The sequence below is a fragment of the Falco rusticolus genome, chromosome 6 (assembly GCF_015220075.1).
Source record: "Falco rusticolus isolate bFalRus1 chromosome 6, bFalRus1.pri, whole genome shotgun sequence".
NCBI lineage: Eukaryota > Metazoa > Chordata > Aves > Falconiformes > Falconidae > Falco > Falco rusticolus.
Window position 1 is genome coordinate 66,838,386 of NC_051192.1, and position 21,674 is coordinate 66,860,059.

At 38.8% G+C, this 21,674-nt stretch overlaps 1 protein-coding gene across 1 annotated transcript in view; it reads right to left on the minus strand.

The window, feature by feature from the left end:
- SNTG2 (syntrophin gamma 2) overlaps positions 1-21,674 on the minus strand; it is a 268,449-nt gene that overhangs the window by 51,521 nt on the left and 195,254 nt on the right. The window contains exons 10-11 of the mRNA XM_037392081.1: positions 17,250-17,379; positions 9,311-9,349 (exon numbers count right to left, since the gene is read on the minus strand). Of these exons, the coding sequence (XP_037247978.1) occupies positions 9,311-9,349; positions 17,250-17,379 (169 nt within the window). The remainder of the gene's footprint in view (positions 1-9,310; positions 9,350-17,249; positions 17,380-21,674) is intronic.

The window sequence follows — 21,674 nt, forward strand, 5'->3', positions numbered from 1 at the left end:
ACATAATGATTAAAAAAAAAAAAAAAAAGTGCTAGAAGTTTTATCATAAACTTATAGAAGCATAGAAACATTTGGGTTGGAAAAGACCTTTAAGAACATCAAGTCCAACCACTGAACCAGCACTGCCAAGACTATCACTAAACCATGTCCCTAAGCACCAAATCTATGTGTTTTTTAAACACCTCCAGGGATGGTGATTCCACCACCTCCCTGGGCAGCCTATTCCAATGCGTCACCACCCTTTCTGTGAAGAAATTTTTCCTCATATCCAATCTAAACCTCCCCTGGCGTAACTTGAGGCCATTTCCTCTTGTCCTGTCTCTGGTTACCAGGAAGAAGAGACCGACCCCCACCTGCCTACAGCCTCCTGTCAGGTAGTTGTAGAGAACAGTAAGATCCACTCCCTCCCCACCACCACCCCCCAAGCCTCCTTTTCTCCAGGCTAAACAACCCCAGTTCCCTCAGCGGCTCCTCATAGGACTTGTGCTCTAGACCCTTCCCCAGCCCCGTCGCCCTTCTCTGGACACGCTCCAGCACCTCAAAGTCCTTCCTGCAGTGAGGGGCCCAAAGCTGAACACAGGATTCAAGGTGTGGCCTCACCAGTGCACAGTACAGGGGGACAATTGCTGCTGGCCAGCTGGACAACTGTTAGATGTAGAAGTGTAGAGGAATGAAGCTGGGTTAATTAACATTGATAATATACAGCTACAGCTGTGGGCTTGCTTCAGGGGTGGTGGGTTGGCTGATGTGGATAATGTGCAGCTAAGGCTGGATCCTGCTAAGTAGTTAAATTGCTTTAAGGGGTACGGAAGAGGAACACTGGATGAAGAGAGACTTGGAAGAAGCAGAGGGAGGAGAGAGCGCATGCCCCAGATGTAGGAGAGACAAGAAGCAGGGTGGACTTGCCTGAAGAGGATGAAGAAACAGCACAGATAGTAGATGAACTTTTGAAACCTTGTGGGGGATTGGTGGCCATGCCAGGGCAAGGCACGTGAACTAAATGAAGTTAACCTGGTATGGGATGGTAAAAAGCCTTATTGCAGCCAGCTAGTTTTGATAGTGCTCAGACAGTTGGACAATCATTTGTTAGTCAATGACTCCAAAATTCAGTGGTTCTCTCTGTACAGTGTAGCAAAAAAAATGATTTACTGTATTTTCTAAATATTTTGGTCACATTTATGATTCTACAATTTAAAAGCATTTTGATGTAGTTGTGAAGGCTCTGCTGCAATTTAGTTTACAATAAATAGTGTAAACTTATTAGGCGGTGTGGCTGGACTAGGAGAACATCAATTCATTGCGAGGCCTAATGTGGATATTAATGAAGTTTGGAAAGACAAATTTATCAACTGGAGACTGAAAAGTGAATGCAGTGTATTTTAAATGTATGAAATGCATACAGAGATTTGTATATATGTCTGAACTGTGTTTTCACGTATAGTGCAATATGACTGTTGCAGTAGTCTTTCAACTTCTGAACAAAGCAAGCATAACTTGTATATTTTAGTTCCCATTAACTCATCATGGATGTATTACAAACCAGTAGTCTACTCAGGACTATTCATTTTGAATCTTGCTGGTGCATCCAAGTATTATGTGATGAGAGATCTATGTAAATACCCTAATATTAAGGCATTACTTTCAAGGAAAGGTTTACATAAGTTACCATGGGTTTCATGCACATGTAAAAATCAGAACAAAATAAAGTCCAATGGAGAAGTGGTGCATAACTTATTTGGGAATGGGAAAAATATGGGAGGGAAAGGAATATAAGTTAAAACATATGAATGGGGTTTTTGGAGGTATCTGTTGATCATCCCTGTACCTGATTACCACAGACCAATGTAAAAATAAACCATAATAATAAATCATAACAATGAATCTCATGTTTTTCTTATTATCTCTATCTGACTGCTACAGACAGAGGTATCTGGGATGGTGTCCCCAGGTGCTAGCAAGGCAACAGATGGACCAAATCTTCCTAAAAGAATTTACCTTTCCCAGATACTTTTCAAGTAACAACTTCTGTAGCTGTTTTGCACAGCCTCTTACATATACTTAATTATTCTCGCCTATGTGCTGTACACTAATTGGCTTCCACTCTGTATTTCAGATCATTCTTCAATATGTCAATATCATTTTTATGTCTAATACTGTATTTTAAAGCTTTGTGTCTGCAAAACCAGTAGGCTTACTTTTGCTAATGCACTGTAAAGGAACTACTCAAGGGAACTGGATCCAGGACAGACCTCTTCAGGACTTCCACTCAATAAGTCAGCTTTGAAAGTGAACCATTTACACCTAGTATTGGATTATCCAAAAAAGTCTGCACAATCAAATCTGTATTATACTTGCTTAAAATATTGTAATGTCAAGAAATGTCATAGACCTTACTGGAATCAAGGTACACTGCAGCAACCACCTGTCACCCATCCACAAGAAGTTTTATACTATCACAGGAGAAAACCAGATTGGTAGATTGGTTGTAACTATTTATTATTGACAAATTCTTCAGGGTGATCACTCTTCTGTTATCTTGCAGCTGCATACAAATATTTTGTTTATTTATTTCAAATTTCTTTCTAGAGATTGAAGTCAAATTGACTAGTCTCTCCAACTTCTCTTTCTTTTTCCATAACAGCTTTGATGTTTGTCCTTTCCTAATCTTTTGATAGGACACCTGGCAGACACAAATTCTCTGAAATATCTTGATAATAGCTCTGAAATTACTTAAGACCGATTCTTCAAATATCACCAGGCATTAAAAGCATACATACCACCAAAACATCCCTTTGTATTGCAATCTGAGATTTCATTGGGTTTTGATAGTATTACTTGCAATAACTATCTTTTGCAGTCAACCTATTTAGTGAAGGCTGACCTATAATAAGCTGAGTAGCAGACTACCATTTTCATTTGTCTTGCTGTTAATGCACTTAGAGGGCAATGTTTTGTTACCCATCTAGCCCTAGCTGGTATCACATGCTATACTTTAACAGTCCTTGTCTCTAGATTTCATTTTTTGTATGGTTTCCTCTGGAAGTCAATGAAGAGGTCACTGTAAAAAATCAAAACAAACAAGGGAAGAGACATCCCAGGAAGTAGTGCAAATCAGTTTTACAGCATCACAAGAAAAAATAAACATAGTCAATTAATATCTGATCACCTTTTTTGTATTGTTACTGAGAAGAAACATATTTTTTTAGTGGAGGACAGGAAATTATCATATTAGTCTTAAAAACATAACACACACCCCACCCAGCAAACAATAAAAAAACCCCCTTGCAAGTAGTTTTTCTGTACACAGAGAGAATTTCCTGATTTGCAGTTTCATAAAAAATGTAGGGCAATCCAGCAATGTGTATCTTTTTGAAAACTGAGTCCCAAATCTGATAACACAATCAAGTGTTTTCAAGTCTCCAGAGCACTGTAATAAATTATATCAAGCAGAATAAAAAGTTACAATATTTGGAGAATGGTGGCTGTAAACATCCTCCACACTCAATAAAATAATGTAGAAACTGGCTCAATTCCCCTCTCTCTCCTTGTGGAGCACCAATATGTTCTAGAAGTATTCAGTGCATAGACTCCGTGTGCATGCTTCATCATCTACACAGGTTACATATAAACTTAGAGCCAGAGCTTCAATAGTGGTACTTATTTAATACCTTTCAAATTCATGTAATGCCTGCATATTTGTTAAAACCTTGTAGTCCTTGACAGGACTAACTAGCATGACACACCCTGGGATAACTAGAACTCTCCAAGTTATTCCCAAGGACAGTCTGGGATTTAAGCATTAGTGGGAGTCATTTCCAATAGGCAGTTCAAATGCTGACACCCCACTTTGGTGGGAGAAGAGAATTTAAAAGTGTAGAAGTCAACAAACAATCCCTGCTAGCTTCATGACCAGATACTGTTTACTTTAACAGTATAAATATATTCAGAATAACTACAGCTACTACTACCTTTCTTACTATCTCCTTCCAACTTTGGACCATAGACACAGGGCAAAGCACACACTCTTTGTTTGACATCTACTTTTGGCAAGCAGTCCCATAAATATAGCTAGTTTAGACCTGAGAATCATTATCTTTGTCCTTTCACTTTCTAATTTTCTTTAGTTATATGCCCACGGAATTCGTCCTGTTCTGGAGATTTAGTTTCCAGTAAAATCAGTCAGGGTCAGTATAAAAGACAAGAAAGAAAGCCACATTTAGCAAAGTAATCTTTTATGCTCTTGACCCGGAACCCCAGTTTCTTAATGACCTATGAAAGACAGAATCTGAAGGAAACCTATCCTGATCCAACCTCATTGTTTTATGAAAGATTAATTTGGACTCTGAAGTCAATGAAGAAAACTCATGGCAGGCAACACAACAATGAAACTCTAAGGACCTGTTTAATTCTTCAGCGATGTCCAGACTCAAAAGCAAAGATAAATTTGCAGCTATCAACAATTTTACTTCAAGGCAGCTCTTCATGTGACCTTCAATCTTTCAAGCTTATCCCTTCTCTAAATTTCAAATTGATTGCATTAACGAGAGCTATTCAGGTTTGTACAAACATCACGTAACTGACATTAATTGGATCCATTATCTAAGACAGATCAAGTTCTTTTCTGCTTTCAGTTATCATTGCCAAGTTTTATTTTATTTCTTTGTGAGATATATATTCAGATATATATATATATATGAGATATTCACATTGTGGTTGCTTTTTAAAGCAAATTTTCACAAGTCATTAAAAAGTTTGTATTTTTCACATTTGTTCCCTTAATATTTTTATGTTTGCTGGTTTTATTTACTTGATCAACTCAAATCAATGATAAACTTTATTTTTTCCCACTTTTTGGCAGAGAACAATCCAATGTTTGTTGCTGTCAGTCCCATCTTAAATTTTCAGCTCCTGAAATTAAAGTCCTAATTTCATCTTCCCTTCTTTTAATACTTGGAATTGATAACGTGGCATAGATTTGTACTGCCTAACGTTAGGCACCTACTTTAGTTGATAAGCTAAGAGGCTATTCTTCATAGGACCTTAGTACAGTCAGGACAGAAAAAGAGGCTCCTATAAAGGATGATCTAAAGCGTTGGTATCACGTTCCACATTTCAGCAGCTCTCTGGAACACAATTTTCTGCACTGACTATCTAGGCAGTTTATGAAGACTAGCCCACTTATTTAGGAAATCAAATTAAGTAGTTAGAAGTAAGTTTTATGACTGTCCCCAATATAATTTTTAAATTGAGGAAGAATAGCTCTTCCTTTTTTCAACTAAACCCATCATGTGTGACCAAACTGATAAGAATAAACTTTGAATAGTTACTATAGTACTTGCAGGAGAGAGTTCAGAGAATCATAGAATGGTTTGGGTTGGAAGGGATCTTAAAGATAATCTAGTTCCAAGCCCCCTGACATGGGCAGGGGCACCTTCCACTAGACCAGGTTGCTCAAAGCCCCATCCAGCCTGGCCTTGAACACTTCCAGGAAGGGAACAGGCACTTCTCTGGGCAACCTGTTCCAGTGTCTCACCACCCTCACAGTAAAGAATTTCTTCCTAATACGCAGTCTAAGTCCACCCTCTTTCAGTTTAAAGCCATTCCCCCTCGTCCTATCACTACATGTCCTTGTAAAAAGTCCCTGTCCAGCTTTCTTTTAGGCCCCCGTTAGGTACCGGAAGGCTGCTATAAGGTCCCCCCAGAGCCTTCTCATCTCCAGGCTGAACAGCCCCAACTCTCTCAGCCTGTCTTCATGGGAGAGGTGCTCCAGCCCATTGATCATCTTTGTGGCCCTGCTCTGGACTTGTTCCAATTGGTCCATGTCCTTCTTATCTTGGGGGTTTCAAGCTGAATGCAGTACTCCAGGTGGGGTCGCACAAGAGTGGAGTAAGGAGGGAGAATCACCTTGCTTGACCTGCTGGTCACATTTCTTTTGATGCAGCCCAGGATAAGGTTGACTTTCTTGGCTGCAAGAACACACATTGCCAGGCCTTGCTGAGCTTCTCATCAACTAGCAGCCCCAAGTCCTTCTCCTCAGGGCTGTTCTCAATCCATTGTCAGCCCAGCCTGTATTGATACTGAGAGTTGCCCCAACACACATGCAGGACCCTGCCTTTGGCCTTGTTGAACTTCATGGGGTTTGCATGAGCCCACTTCTCAAGCCTCTCAAGGTCCCTTTGGATGGCATCTCTTCCCCCAGGCATGTTGACTGTACCATACAGCTTGGTGTCATCAGGAAACTTGCTGAGGGTGCACTCAATCCCAGTGGCCAGGTAGCCAACAGAGACATTAAGCAGTGCCACTCCCAATACCAACCGCTGAGGAACTGCTACACACCACTGGTCTCCACGTGGTCATCAAGTCATTGACTGCAATTCTTTGAGTGTGACCATCCAGACAATTCCTTAACCACTGAGTGGCCCGCCCATCAAATCCATCTCTCCAGTTTAGAGACAAGAATGCTGTGCTGGACAGCATCAAATGCTTTGCACAAGTCCAGGTAGACAAGGTCTGTTGCTCTTCCTTTACCCACTAACTCTGTAAACCCATCACAGAAGGCCACCAAATTGGTCAGGCACGATTTGCCCTTAGTGAAGCCCTGTTGTCTGTCACCAATCACCTCCCTTTTTGCCATGTGCCTTAGCATAGTTTCCAGGAGGATCTGCTCCACGATCCTGCCAGGCACAGAGATGAGATTGATCAGCCTGTAGTTCCCCAGGTCTTCCTTTTTTTCCCTTGTTAAAAATGGGGGTTATGTTTCCCCTTTTCCACTCAATGGGAACTTCACCAGAGTGCTGGGACTTCTCAAACATGATGGACAGTGGCTTTAGCCACTTCATCCACCGGTTCCCTTATGACCTGTGGATGCATCTCCTCAGGTCCCATGGATTTGTGCACCTTCAGGTTCCTTAAATGGTCTCAGACCTAATCTTCTCCTACCGCAGGAAGTTCTTCATTCTCCCAGTTCCTGCCTTTGCCTTCTGCAACTTGGGTGGTGTGGCTGGAGCACTTGCCATTGAAGACTGAAACAAAAAAGTCATTGAGCACCTCAGCCTTCTCCATGTCCTGGATGACCAGGTCTCCTGTGTCCTTCCAGAGTGGGTCACATTGTCCCCAGTCTTCATTTTATCACCAACATACCTATAGAAGCTTTTCTTGTTGCCCTTGATGCCCCTGGGCAGATTTCATCCTATCAGGACTTTAGCTGTCATAACCTGACCCCTGGATGCTTGGAAAATTTCTCTGTATTCCTCCCAGGCGACCTGTCCTTGCTTCCTCTCCCTGCGGGCTTCCTTTTTTTTGTGTTTGAGTTTGTCCAGGAGCAATTAGTTCATCCATGCAGGCCTCCAGGTGTTTTTGCCTGACTTCCTCTTCGTTGTGACGCATTGCTCCTGAGCTTGGAGGGGATGATCCTTGAATATTAACCAGCTTTCTTTGGCTCCTCTTGCCTCCAGGGCCTTATCTCATGGTATTCTACTGAGAAGATCCCTGAAAAGGCCAAAGTCTGCTCTCCTGAAGTCTGGGGTAGTAAGTCAGCTGTTCACTCTCCTCTCTGCCCTAAGGACCTTGAACTCTACCATTTCATGTCCACTGCAGCGAAAGCTTCCCTTGAGCTTCACAGGCCGCACCTTGCTGGTGAGAACAAGGTCCAGCATAGCACCTCTCCTTATTGGCTTCTGTATTACTTGGAGAAAGAAGTTATCAACAACATATTTGAGGAAGCTCCTGGATTGCTTATGCCTTGCTGTGTAGTCCCTCCGACAGATATCGGGGCGGTTGAAATCTCTATGAGAGCCAGGGCTTGTGAATATGAGGTTCTCCTACCTGTCCATAGAGGGTCCTATCCGTTTCATCTTCCTATTCAGGTGTCCTGTAGCAGACCCCCAGTACAATGTCACCTGTCCCTGCCTTCCCTTTAATCGTGACCCATAAGCTCTCATCCATCCCCAGGTGTAGCTCCATGCACTCCAGCTGGTCACTAACATAAAGGGCAACACCCCCTCCTCATCTCCCCTGCCTGTGCTTCCTAAAGAGCCTGTATTCTTCCATTCCAGTTAATTCAATAAAAAGATATCAAGATTCAATGCCTTCTTCCCTGGCATTCATAATCACTTGTTTTCAATATCAGTTTAATTAATAATTAAAAGTCAAAGCAAAAAAGGGTAATTAAACGCTCCCTTCTTATATAGAATAGGTAATTATTTAGGCTTTGAGGATAACTTCGTTTTCTGCTATACACAGAATTAGTCTGTAGTTGGTTTTGAGGCTTTTTCTTTTTCAAAATGCTGATCCAAATATAAAAAATGTTTCCTGTGTAAGAAATTATCAATGGTTAAATATTTTTAGTAACTTCTAGAAAAGACCATAGATGCCCAAGCACATTTTACAACTAAGATGATGAAATGGTGACATATGGATGAATATACAAGCTGTCAAACTAATAAATATTTATTTGATCCTAATATGAAGGTTTTTTTGACTTCTGTAATAAAATTCCACAATGGATTTCTGCAGTAAAATACTATAAAAGACAGTTTGCCGAATTTTCACTTTTATAATCTACAAATCCAGCATTTTTGGAAACAGCACGGATCGGGCTCTTTGTTCCTGAGTAATGATTCAATGCCAGATCGATGCAATGAAAGCACACAGAAGTGAAACTTAGTTTTATAATACAATTTCAAAGTACTTCCAGAATTACAGAATAAGCCTGGAAAATGCTACTATTCTATTTTACAAAGTAAATGAAAAAAACTGTTTTCAATGCTAGAAGAAGAGTACCTCCCAATGCAGTAAATTCATCTGGGTCTTCAGGACATTTGGCTAGTTGGAGCAGAAGAAATATCTCATCAGGCTCCTGAGCCCCAGAAGTCCAAAACAGTTATGGCAAATGTAGTCTGCCCAGCATGACACATGTAAAACAGATTGGATTTGTAATAGACTCCCTGCCTATCTGTGCACTATATGTGATGTAAATACAGAGTTAACTTGTCAGAATCACTGCTGCAATATTACGCACAAACATACAGTATGCTTTCCAAGACCTGGCTGTGCGGTCCATTGCCCCACTCTCATTTATTTCATGGCTCCATCTAATCCACTTTTTAGGTCTACAGTGGAGGATTCTACTCATTACTGTGGATTACTAAGTATCTGCTGTATTAAAGGCCATTTTGGAATTTCTAACCCTAGAAAACTTGGGTTTAGAATTTTAAACCTGACTAAATTATGTATGTAAGTTCTACAAATTTTGCAACTAAATGCAACGACATGAATTAAAAAAAATTGGATAATATAAAGAAAGCCTTACCTGGTCTGAGGGAGAACAACATTTATTTGCCATTTTCATCTATGAAAGAGAGATGGAAGAATACACAGTTATTAATACGCTGAAGAGTTTCTGTGATGCAATCAGAATTGACTTCGTTATTGACTACTGTATTAATACTTCCAAATTATATTTATAAGAAATTAAATCATGCGGTGCTTAAATACTACATTTTCACTACTACACAAAATTTACAAAACCAAGGACTCAAAAGATGGGAAGGCTTTTATCAGAGTTTTTATTAAATCCTTCATAAAGATTTGCATTTATGAATTTGACTTTGTTACTCTGAGGGAAATATTATACTGTACTGTATAGACACCTCACTTAGGTTTCCGTTAAACAATTGCTTAAGCACATCTATAAATTAAGCTTGTGATTAAGTACTTGTGAAATTAAGGGCATAGAGTGCAAGATGTGTTTAAAGATGAAGGGAATATTGTTCACGTTTTCAATTTAGTTTGCTCTTCAAGATAAAGTTAGATATCTTTCTTTTTCCTCTCTGTTCACATAATGAAGAGTTTTGTTGACTATGGCTCTTCTTAGGCAGTCATAATTTTCATAGATGAGTGGTGGACAAACCTTGACAGATACTCAGTTCTTTAAAGTGAAACACTTCTTTGAAGCATAGCATTAGTATATGTAGTAATGGTATGGAATCTAGACAGAAAAATATTAGACTGGAAGACAGACTCTCCTATATGCAAGGCTATAAGCTGCAAACTGTCTTACAGTTTTTGAGTACTTCCAAAGGATCTTGTCATCAAGAAGCCTGTTTTGTAACAAAAGGTCTGTGATAGAAGAAGAAAAGCTATAGCTATGAACAGGAAAAACTACAATTGCCACAGGAAAAGAGCAGAAGAATCCCAGGGCTATTGCTTGTATCCTGGCCGTACCAGATTTGTAAAATCAAATCTGTGGGTAATCTTTGGAAGCAGAGCATGTCTGCAGCCATGTAGCTCAGTAAAGACAGTGGTGCCATTGCCTGTTGTGGTGGGTTGACTCTGGTCAGCAGCTGAGCACTCCACACAGCTGCTCACTCCCTTCCCCCTCCCAGCAGGAAGGGTGAACAAATAGGAAGTGTAAAAGCAATAAAACTATGGGTCAGGATGAAGAGAGCTTAATAAGTGAAGGAAACAGGGAAAGAATAAGTCATACAAAGGCAATCACCTGCCTTCCACAAACGGACTGATGCCCCATCTCCTCTGTCGGCTACATCACTTTTACTGCTGAGCACAATGTTATATGGTATGGAATATCTCTTTGGACAATTTGGGTCAGCTGTCCCAGCAGTGTCCCTTCTCAATTCCTTGCCTGTACCTCACTGGGGATTGGGGTGAGGTGTGTCAGAGTAATAAGAAGTCAACACCTTGATGCTGTGCAAGATCTGTTCAGCAACAGTCAAAATGCTGGTTAATTATTAATGCTGTTTTAGCCATAGATACAAATCACAGCACCATATGGCTGCTATGAAGAAAGCTACCTCCATCCCAGCCTCACCCAGTGCACCTGTAGGAGGCCAAAAGGCCTCATTATGCTAATGACAAAGGCCTCAGGATGTGTCAGGGTTGGTGGTATATACTTATATAAAAGATATAGGTTTATGAAGTATATAAAGTATGTGTACATTCCCTCCCACACACCACACTCCCCCATACCCACCCACCCACATTCACCAAGTGATGGCAATGACAAGTCATTATTCTCCATAGAGTGAAAAACAAAATGACCCTAGGACAAAACACAATGTGGAGGAGTACAGGATGACAGCAGGAACCTTCACTGTATGGACACAGGATAATACCAAGGCTCACGGCTACAGGAGCTCACTAGTCAGTCCTAATGCACCATGGGCCGTCAGGGCTCCTTCTCCCCCATACGCTCATTTCTGAAGACCATTTGAATTGTATGGTCAAACAGTGCAGGTGTGCTGGTGGGTCAGACCGCTGGGAGTGACAGGCTCTGGGGACAAGCTAGCCAGACCTGCTGGGAGCCTGGGGCATCTTTTGAGGCCTGGCTGCCACCTTGGGTAGAGTGCAGGAGAGCCTGCCATCCCCTTGGAGGGGCCCCGCCATACTCCCTACTACAACCCTGTCACCCCAGAGGAGGAACAGGGACCACTGCATGTGCTGGCATCTACAGCACAGAACAGAGGAGGACTGATGATGATGGAGCTGCCATGCAGCTGCCAAGTAGAGGGGGGGGGGGGGGGGGGGGGCAGCAAGGTTCCTCGCAGCTCTCACACACAGCTCTGCCCAGAGCAGTCTGACCCCAGGTTGCGTGGCTGTGCTGTGCCAGGGGTGTCCTGGAGCGCTTTGGGAGGGGGAAGACGTGGCAGAGCCTCTTGGTGCTCTCGGGGTCCTAACATTAACAAACCAGCAGGATCTCAAGAATCCCACTCTGTAGCTTGGATAAAACAAATTGGTGATATGCCCAGTGTTGCAGAAGGAAGTAGACCTCATCAGTTTGATTTGGTAATAGGCTTAATCCTGAGTGGTTGTGCAGGACATAACCGAGAGACACCTGGAATTCTTTAATGCCAATAACTATACAGAAGCCATGCTATACACACAGAAAATATCATTTCCTTGCAGGTGGCCAAAGACAGGCTGAAAAAAAAGATTGCTTTAGCATAAACCAGTACAAATAAACAGGGCTATCAAGGATCCTGTCTCCTTTCACTCTCCCTCTTGGTTCACTCAAACTATTTAAGTTCCCTATATGATATGAAAAAAAGTTATCCTACTTTTTATTTCATTTGCCTGGAAAAATGTGCATGAGACGGGCCATGCAGGTTTTCTGCAGAATGAGGGTAGAGTACTGTTAAGCACATTCTCATAACCAGTCCAGCTTCCCATTGGTAAGGAAAGAATACTTTGGACTACACAGCTATTCACTGCACAGCCGTAGCTCATTCCCTATTCAAAGCAGGGACAGCTGCAGCCCTGACATAACTATGAGGAGAGGAAAGATTTCCTTCTGCATCACATTATGTCCCTATGTCACAGGGCTGAGGACAGAGAAGTATGCACTCTCCACTTCACCTGGCACCACACATTCTCTACATGCCTCCACAGCTGATGCAGAGAGATAGGAATACAAATGGGATATGTTACACCTTTCTGGCAGCACATGAGCTTTCAGTACTGCAGTACAGTAATGGGAGTTGGAGACAGCAGGGGAACTAAACCTAAAAACCTGGATCTGCAGACTGCAGGCAACTTGGAAAAGGAACTATTAAAAAATTATAATTCCTATACTGTGTTCTAAATGAATACATACAGTGCAGGAATAGAATGGGGATGAAATGATTTAGAACCATATACCTAAATCTAAATACCTCCCTGGCTGGGATTTATCTCACTTAACTCTGACTTGCCAAAAAAGAAAGAGTTATACATCTAATTTACCTGTATTCTCTATCCTGACAGCAGAGAAAGATCTTGATATTTTTCTCCTGGCTATAAGAGGATCATGTAAAACTGCTTGTCCCTTTAAAATCTCAACAGTTTGAACTGTGGAACTTTCAAATGGAGATTTTTAACTTAAAAAAAAAAAAAAAAAGCAGCAGCAGTAAAGAAATATTTTCATGTGTTTTCACTCTGGGAATAGAATTTTTGCATAATCATTGAGGCAGTCAAATTTGTATACTGCCTCCTACACACAAGGATTTTGTTTCCATCTACATGTAACCCACATTCTGCTGTGTAAAGAAAACAAAGTCTTCTCAATCTTCTTTTTTTTTTATATGCATGCCTCAAGCTCATATTTCCTAAGTCTCTCCCTATTCAAATAGAACTTTCACTCCACTGAGATACTGAGTATGACTTAGATATACATGTACGCAAAGTCATAAAAGGAAAGCTTTACACACTATGACATACACAATTAAAAAAGCTGTCAAAGGCATAAATATGATCCAGATTACTAACCCTGTTTTGAAGGCAAATGTTAAGTTTCTACCATCCACTACTGAAACTGCTGGAAGGATTTATATAAATTCATAAATAATGTTTAAAGTCGAACAACTTCATCTTAATGCGTTCTCTTATGAGCTACTCATTTGTAAATATTTTTTTATATATAACACCATTAGAATATAGTGGAGGGAAAAAAAACCAACAAACACCTTGAGGAAGTTATAGATATAAGAAACAAGTGTCTTTAGGTGCTTCTACTGATTATGACTACATTAATGTTCAGTGTTATGTTTCAAATAAAATAATTAAGATGCATGAGAAAAGCTGCACGTATTTAATAGCTGGCTATCTGAATGGTGCAAAACAGAGAGAAATATATATTATTCCAAGAAACTCCGACCTAAAAAAAACATCTCCAGCACAGCATTGCAACTTCAGCCTACAAAGAACCCTCTAGCTGAACAAACAAAGAATAGGAGCAGCGAGAAGCACAGGCAGATCAACTTGTTTCTTGTGCTTATTGTTTCATAATGGAGTCTTCACTGCCAGTTTCTGTTCCCTTTCTCCCCTCAGTTTCTTCAACTGTACCTCCTTCTGCAAGAATAGAGGTGTATGAAGAAATAAATGTGAGGTGCTGATTAATCTCTGTTTATTTCTCACAAAGGTAAATGTGAAGAGCTTTGAGAACATTTTGAAGATTGGGAAAAGAATCACAAAGGAAGATGATAGGGAAGTTTCACACTGGTAGAAAAGTATGTGAAAGACAAGAATATGAACCGTGGTGAATAATTTGGGGCTAGGGTCCTGAGAAGAAAAAGTAACCCATACTGCTTGTAAGACGGAATGCTACTAGTTTTTCAGAGCTAACCATACAAGGAGCATATCTGTAAGAAGGGCTGAAAAGATACCCTTACATTTTTCTCCATGTTGCAGTATTGTATTCCCCATGGTTCTCTGTCCTATAAGAACCAAATCTCTCCAGGCTAATACCGGAATCATTATATCTCATCTACCAAGTAACACTTCTGGATATGTTAACATCCACGGGTAGCATCCTTATGCAGTGAGGACTTCTCACATCTTCACTATTGAAAGATGACTCCCCCTTTACACTCGGTCCCCAGAGAGCTTGTCTTTGCATAGAAGTTAGATGTTTCAGTACTTCAAAAAACTAGCCTGACATTAGCACAAGTGTCACATTGTGTCAGAGCTATTTTTGTACTGCCTACATTAGGACTGTCTTCTGGCACCAGCAGGAGATCTGACAGAGCTGCCAGCTGCTGAACGAGACTGTATTAGGGTAAAATAGCAAAATAAAGTATATGAGGGTAAAGTGATACATGAAAGATAGGGTGCACTGTAAGAAAACAATTAATCTGTATCAGGAGCTCCTTAACCAACATTCTAAAATAAATTGTTCAAAATAGTATGCAAAGTTTTATGACAAAGGATGTATATAACAGTAGCACAAATAAGCACAGAAGAATGACTAAGGTGCAGGAAGAGTTGCTAAAGTCAAGAAACAAGTATCAGCACATACAAAATAAAAAAAAATATGCGGAAGTAAAAGGTGAACAATGGAAAGTATTGCTTAAATACTTAGTAACAGGTTGAGTAAGAATGTTAACATTCTTTATGCCAATGGTATCAGCAAGAAGGTCCACTGTGACCATACACCTAGCAATTAATTTATGTACAGAGATGATAGCATAGGACATAAAAATAGGAAGTGAATAGTTTAAATATTTGGAGAAGCAATGGAATTTAGAATCAGTAAGGACTCATGAAAATAACCTATAAGTAGATAAGAGACTATCTGAAATAATCTCGGAATCAGTAGTGATTATCTTCAGGTACTTCTGGAGAATGGAGGAGACACTACAGAAATGGAGAAGTGCAGAAACAGGAATCTGAGGAATTACAGATCCATTCCCTAGCATCAATTTCATATGTATGATTAAAAAAGACTAATTTTGTGAAATGATACTATTAAGGTAATACAAAGCATTCAAAATGGATTTTCAGGAAGCCTAATCCAAAGGCCTTGCCCTAGGCACTGTGGGTGTCAAACAGTCTGTGTCCTCTGGCTGCCCAGAGGCAGGGAGCAATCTCCAGCCTTCCTTTTCTGACCATTTTAGTTGCAATCCAGCCTCACACTCCTAGTCTTGAAAAATGGTTTGCAGTAAAAGGGATTCTCACTATTACATCTCCTGTTCTGATGATCACTAATTAAAATAATTGGCCAGACCTTCCCAGTTGTAGCACAGGCTGAACACCTGACAAAACCTGTAAAGCATTAAGTCCAAGTAAAATGTATACTTCTCATATGATCTGTATAGAGTTTACTCTGTATCTCACCAAGAACACAAAACTTTAATTTATCATGGCTGTTGTTTCTCAGACCCTTCCCTCGAACAGCCACTTAGACAAACACCAGATGAACTACTTTGTTTACAGAATTCACTGTTGTGATAGATAACAGAGAAGAGCAATGCAAGTACTCAAGCGTATAACAAAATATTATTGCAGACAGGTCACAACACAGTGAAGATACTATGTCAGGACACATGCTGCTGCAAATACTGTATTTGAAAAAAACAGACTAGAACCCTACGACTAATAAAACCTGCTTGCATTTATAGCCACTTTTTATTCTTATTCACCTATATCCCTGGAGTGGCTTTTATTGAGTGGATCTCTTTAGAAAGCAAAAGATTTGGGCTTAGTAACTATGAACTGGAATTGCTCTAAAAATATTACCATACACTTCTTTTTCTATTCATGCAGAAGGAATTAGGAAATTACATGAATAATTTACATCACTTCCTCAGAATTATCAAATAGTAATACCCTGTAAATGATGTAAACCACTAGAGAATAGAGAATAATTATAAAGCATGCATCATAAGCAAAAAGTCTGATTTTTCCAGAGATTGCTTAAGCAATTGAGTATTTAAAAATAATTAACATAATAACATAATAAATGAACTATTCTGATCAAATGTGATTCCAAGTAACTTCTGAAGACCAGAAAAATAAATTCAATTTATAATCCGTTTTGACCAAAGATTTATATTTAAATCCAGTCCAAAATAATACACAATATAATCTGAAGAATTAAGCAACAATTAACCTAGAATACAAAGCATAAATCATAATTTATAAAAGAAGTTACAGCCTGAACACATCTAAAGAAAAAAAAGATTAGAAACCTGCACAGGCAATTCTTCAAGGGACAGCTCTGCTATTATGTTTTCATCATTGATTTCTATCATTTCAAAAGGACTGAAATATATTTTCAATATTGTACATTATCGAGCTCACTATATAACTCTATGATTCAGTTGTCCTTTCTTGGAATAATAATGTGCTGTCTAAGTAATAATTTTCTGTTTCTCCAGGGATTATTTAATACTTCTGTTTGCAATAGCAAATGCTACTTATGAATTTACAGGAATAACTTAAAACAGCATAAGCACTTTTATACACCTAGGGAGAATGAAGGAATATATGTACTTAAATATATCAACTCTTAGATAACTTAGAGAGGTAAAAATGCTGTGTTCCAATAAGCCTCTGTAAGTCACACTTTACTAACTACAACATTTCCACATGCCTACTTTAAAATCAACAAATACTAATCTCAAGCACATTTTAATTACAAATATGTAAAAAATAAATATATGGTCAAGTCTAAAGCTCTGTGAAATGACCAGAAAGGATAAATATTTTGTTTTAAAAAGTGTTTAAAAAAATAAATTCAATCTGATTTTCTACTACTTATTTTTTTTTTTTTATAACAACACTGCAAGTCTTGAAAAGTTCTTGATACTTTTGATTTACCAGACATTCTCTCCCTGCTCTTTCCTTTCTCCTTTTCCTCTCCGTACACATGCATTTTATATATTGTATCTTAAATGTGAACTGTTTTCTACCCTTGGAAAATTAGAAATAATTTTACAATATCAACGAAATATGAAAATATGCAGAAAGTAACATACATTTTGAAGTGTCAAATCACTGATGTTAGTTGATATTGCTCTCAGCCAGTCAGCACTCTCCTGGGCTGTATAAAACTGAAGTATCCCAGTACTAACTCCATCAAGTGCCAGCACTTCAAATGCATTAGATCTGCAGTAAGAAGAAATATATCCGTAAAGGAAGATACGTCAATATTCTGAAACTGCCCAATATTTCTCAGTGTTCAAGTGATTTTTACAGCTTTTGACATGTTTTGAGTCTTAATTTTACAAATCAAAAGAAAGGCAAAAAGGAGAATGATAATAATGGGCAGTACCAGGAGCAACACATACAATAAGTACTTTCTCTGTACCAGCATATATATGTGCTGATCATTTACTTCCATTGAGTATACATATTATGTTCATAATTACTGAACTTAAGGTAGTGTATTCAGAAAGTATGCATTAGACCTTCTTGAAAAAACAAATTTTTTATCTTTTAACCAAAATGACTGTTTTCTTTATTGCATTTTGGTTTCATTTACTAGGAATGTATTAAGTTGCAAAGAACTGCCTTCCCTAGCTTTAATTCCTTGGATTCCTGTACCTTTCTACATAATGTTCTAAGCAATGTTTCCTTTAAGTTATAACATTGAAATTTGAAAAACGTACTTAGAAATTTCTTTAAATATTTTTTTAATGTGGGGCCCTTTCTCAAAACAGCACTGACACACGCTAATGTGCAACTGCATTTTATTCATTTTTTATGTATCTTTTATATGTTCACAGCAGCATTATTCTGCAAATGCCAATGCTTTCCTTACTATCTGCAGTAAGTTAAGCACTGTGTATGCGCCTCTTAAATCCTCCACACTGGAATGCTGGTGTGATATGCTTTTTTAACTATGAGATGTTTCAATAGGAACAACAACAGCTCATTATGTAGTGGCGTGGAAGTACAATGGTCTAAACTTAAAACATGTGACATGCAATAGTTTCAGCAACTAAACTTCAGAAAGCTACATATATTACTCAACTGCACATGACTGTCACGAGAATTAGATTTTAGTCATATACTATTGTGAAAGACAATTATCTGAATGATTGTGCATATAGTTTGTATGTAATATGGAGAATATCACTGCCACCTCCTACATTCAATAATTAGATATTTATACTTATATGGTATATTGCTTTCTTTTCAGTACTAACCTAGAAGAAAGCAAAGTACTGAATCAAGAATACTGCTCCACAAAATTTCTGGGTTTTCCTGGGATTCTCTGATCTTAGGTAAAAGTCCTCTACTGCTTAATTTATGATATATGTCAACACAAGCATTCAAAATGACACAAAGTTGTTAATAGGCAGTTATTAATTCATGACTTACTGGAAAAGGTATTAACATTTCTCATTTGTAGGGAGTTTGATGGTGAACATGAATGCTAAACTCTATATACTTGCTAAAAAAGGTCATATAAACCACCCCTCACAATATTAAAAAGACAATGTATCCTAATAGATATATACACATTAACTCATATGCTTTACTTTTAAAAGAGTTGTAAAGCATTATACTTGCTGTTCACAAAAATAACATTCTTGGCCTGAAGACTTAAATATTTATCAGCTGATTCCCTTGTTTTCCTTTCATGATTGAATTATCATGGAACTAGTAAAACCTTGTGGCAATAGCACAATGCTGTGTCACTTTATTTCAGTAAATGTTTCACCTCTTCAGAAAGAAAGGTCAAAATAAATCCTTTTATTGTCTTCAAGTAAACTGAATGAAATAATCACCTGTGAAGCATACTGTTCCTTTTACCTCAGACTGACAAAGATCCCAACAGTGCTGTAATGGAATGACTTATGGCATGATCTCTTTGACATCCCACTGAGACAGTGAAGGTCTGTCATCCCCTATGCGTTGATACACAGCAGAGCATGGAAATAAACTTAATTTGGTGCCATGAAGAGAAACAATTCACAACACCTAACTTAGGTATCAAATTCGAATATCAAAGCTAGGATGCTAGAATCTTTACACAGACAGAAAGGACAATCCAGAGCATTTAACAGAGCCAAGAAACAGCACGTGCTTTCCACACCACAGGGTGCATAGATACTAAACTCAGCTTCAGTAGTAGATGCATAAAGGTATGCAGTGTGAAGGCCTTATCCGAGTGGTACAGAGTTATACACGAGGCTGATGAAACATCACAGAAGGGAAATCCTCAGCTAAAAGCTGATGCTACCAACACAGGAAATCAAGATTTAAAAATAATGTGGTTTATAACTATTAATTAATCTTTTATCATCTGAAACATGGTGCTGGCAATAGTGCAGTTTACGCTAAAATTCCTGTTGTCCTTTACCTTATTAAAATATGGTGATCAGTTATAAAAGACAGTTAACAAGAGTGAAACAAAAGCATCTAGAGATCGGAACGCTTCACAGACAGAATTATCTGCACAGAATCAAACCGGGTGTGAGGGATCCTCCAAGTCCAGCCTCTTTGCTAACTGGTTTAAAATACAAATCTCTTTTCCACAGGAAGACCAATACTGGACACAGTATTTTAGATGCAGGTATTTCAGATGTGGCCTCAGGAATGCAAAGTAGAGAATAACCACTTCCCCTGACCTGCTGACTACATTACTGCTAACACAGCCCCATATGCGGGGCTTCAGCACTGGAAGTGCATACAGCTGACATACTCAACGTGGTGTCCATCAAGATGCCCAAGCCTTTCCTGCAGAGCTGTTCCCTTGTCCCTGGAGACTGATTCCAGGGCACCCTTCCTTAGGAGCTCTGTCTGATTCAAGGCTTCTCATGTGCCAGAGGTCATCACAGTGCCTGGCACAGTGGACTGAGACCTTTGGGGAACCGCTGTCCCCACTGCGTTGACTCAGGGAGAAAGCCAGCTTCACCAGAAAGCAGCTCAGTGCATTAAATAAAGCAGGAAAAGAAAGAGCATGGGTGTTCAAAGTTTACAGATGTCAGCCACAAACTTTGTGTGATTAAGACAGTAATTTTGCTCTCAGCCTTACTCAACTTTACATTATTTCTTGCCTTCAGTAACAATCGTTCCCAGAACTCTACAGATCCTACAATATATTGCTATTGTTGCACGTATCACACTGTGGTCTGAAAAGCATAATATATAAAGCTACAAGTAAAAACAAGTATCCAAACTAAAAATAAAAGCTTAATAAAATGAATGCTGAAGCTTTTGTTTTGGTTTTAAACGAAACAATTAATGCAAGCACCAAGACAGCACTGGAATTCAGAAGAAAATAAATTCTAGAGGCTTAAATACCATGCCTTTCTCCATTTCCTCCAAACACAGAAAAGAAAAAAAAAAATACAGAGGCACAACTAAGCACCTGTTGCTGTTAGCTGACAAGGACGAGTTTCCATTTAATACCAAATAGTAAATTTGAGAGGTCTCAAGATGCTATGAAGTTATCTTATCACCACAAAATAAGAATATGTTTTAGCTCTTTTTTTTTCTTTCTCTGAGGCTGCAAACTTATTTTAAAACACAGTTAGAGGAAATTCCCATCTCCTCTACTACTGCTTTTACTGTACTGACTGCTGCAACTAGAACCAGAAAAGAATGTTTGTTTTTCCTAAATTTGAGAAATTTGGGCCAAATTACACTCATATTTCTTATTATTTTCAGATTTTCACCCAATCTGTAACTTTGCTCTGTGCAAGCATTTCCACAAAGGAGCATGAGGCATTGTTTTCTGTACTCAGCCTCTTTCTATCTCACTTTCACATGGAAATGATGAATAGATCTGCATTGCTGGTGTCTTTGGGGTTTTGTTTATTGCATTAAATTCTTTTAATAAAATAAACACTGTCTTTATGAGAAAGACAGTAAGACTAACAGATGGGCATTGGTAGGTTTAAGTTCTCTTCCTGACATTGACACTTTTAAACAATTAAAATTAATTAATATTAATAGAGCATATTTTTGCCATACAAGCATTTAGCTACTATAGAAGTGTTAAATCCAAAGATTTTTCTAAGAGAAAATGTATTTTCAGTGACAGCTGAAATGGGAAAAGCTGAGATTTTACTTTATAGGAGCCTAAGAATTTCAGCAAAATATATTTTAAGATTTTCAGTATGTGTGGCATGTGAAACCATCTTTACATTAGGCTTATCTCAATGTTTTACTGTATTTCCTTAATAAAACCTTAGATTCTTGTCTGACAGTAGCTGTTTTACCTGAAGTTTACTACCATGCCGACAGACAGATTTGCCTACCTTTGCATCTTTCCAGGTCCTAAATCAGTCTTCTTTCCTTCCTGTTTGCATCCTTTTTTGATGTCTGAGTTGACTTTTTATTGTTTTTCTTACAGCATTTTCCAGTGGCTTGTTTATAGTACTACATGGCCCTCTTGCTAGAATTTCTATTTAGCCTGAATTTTTGTGGACTGTGGGTGATCTGAATGG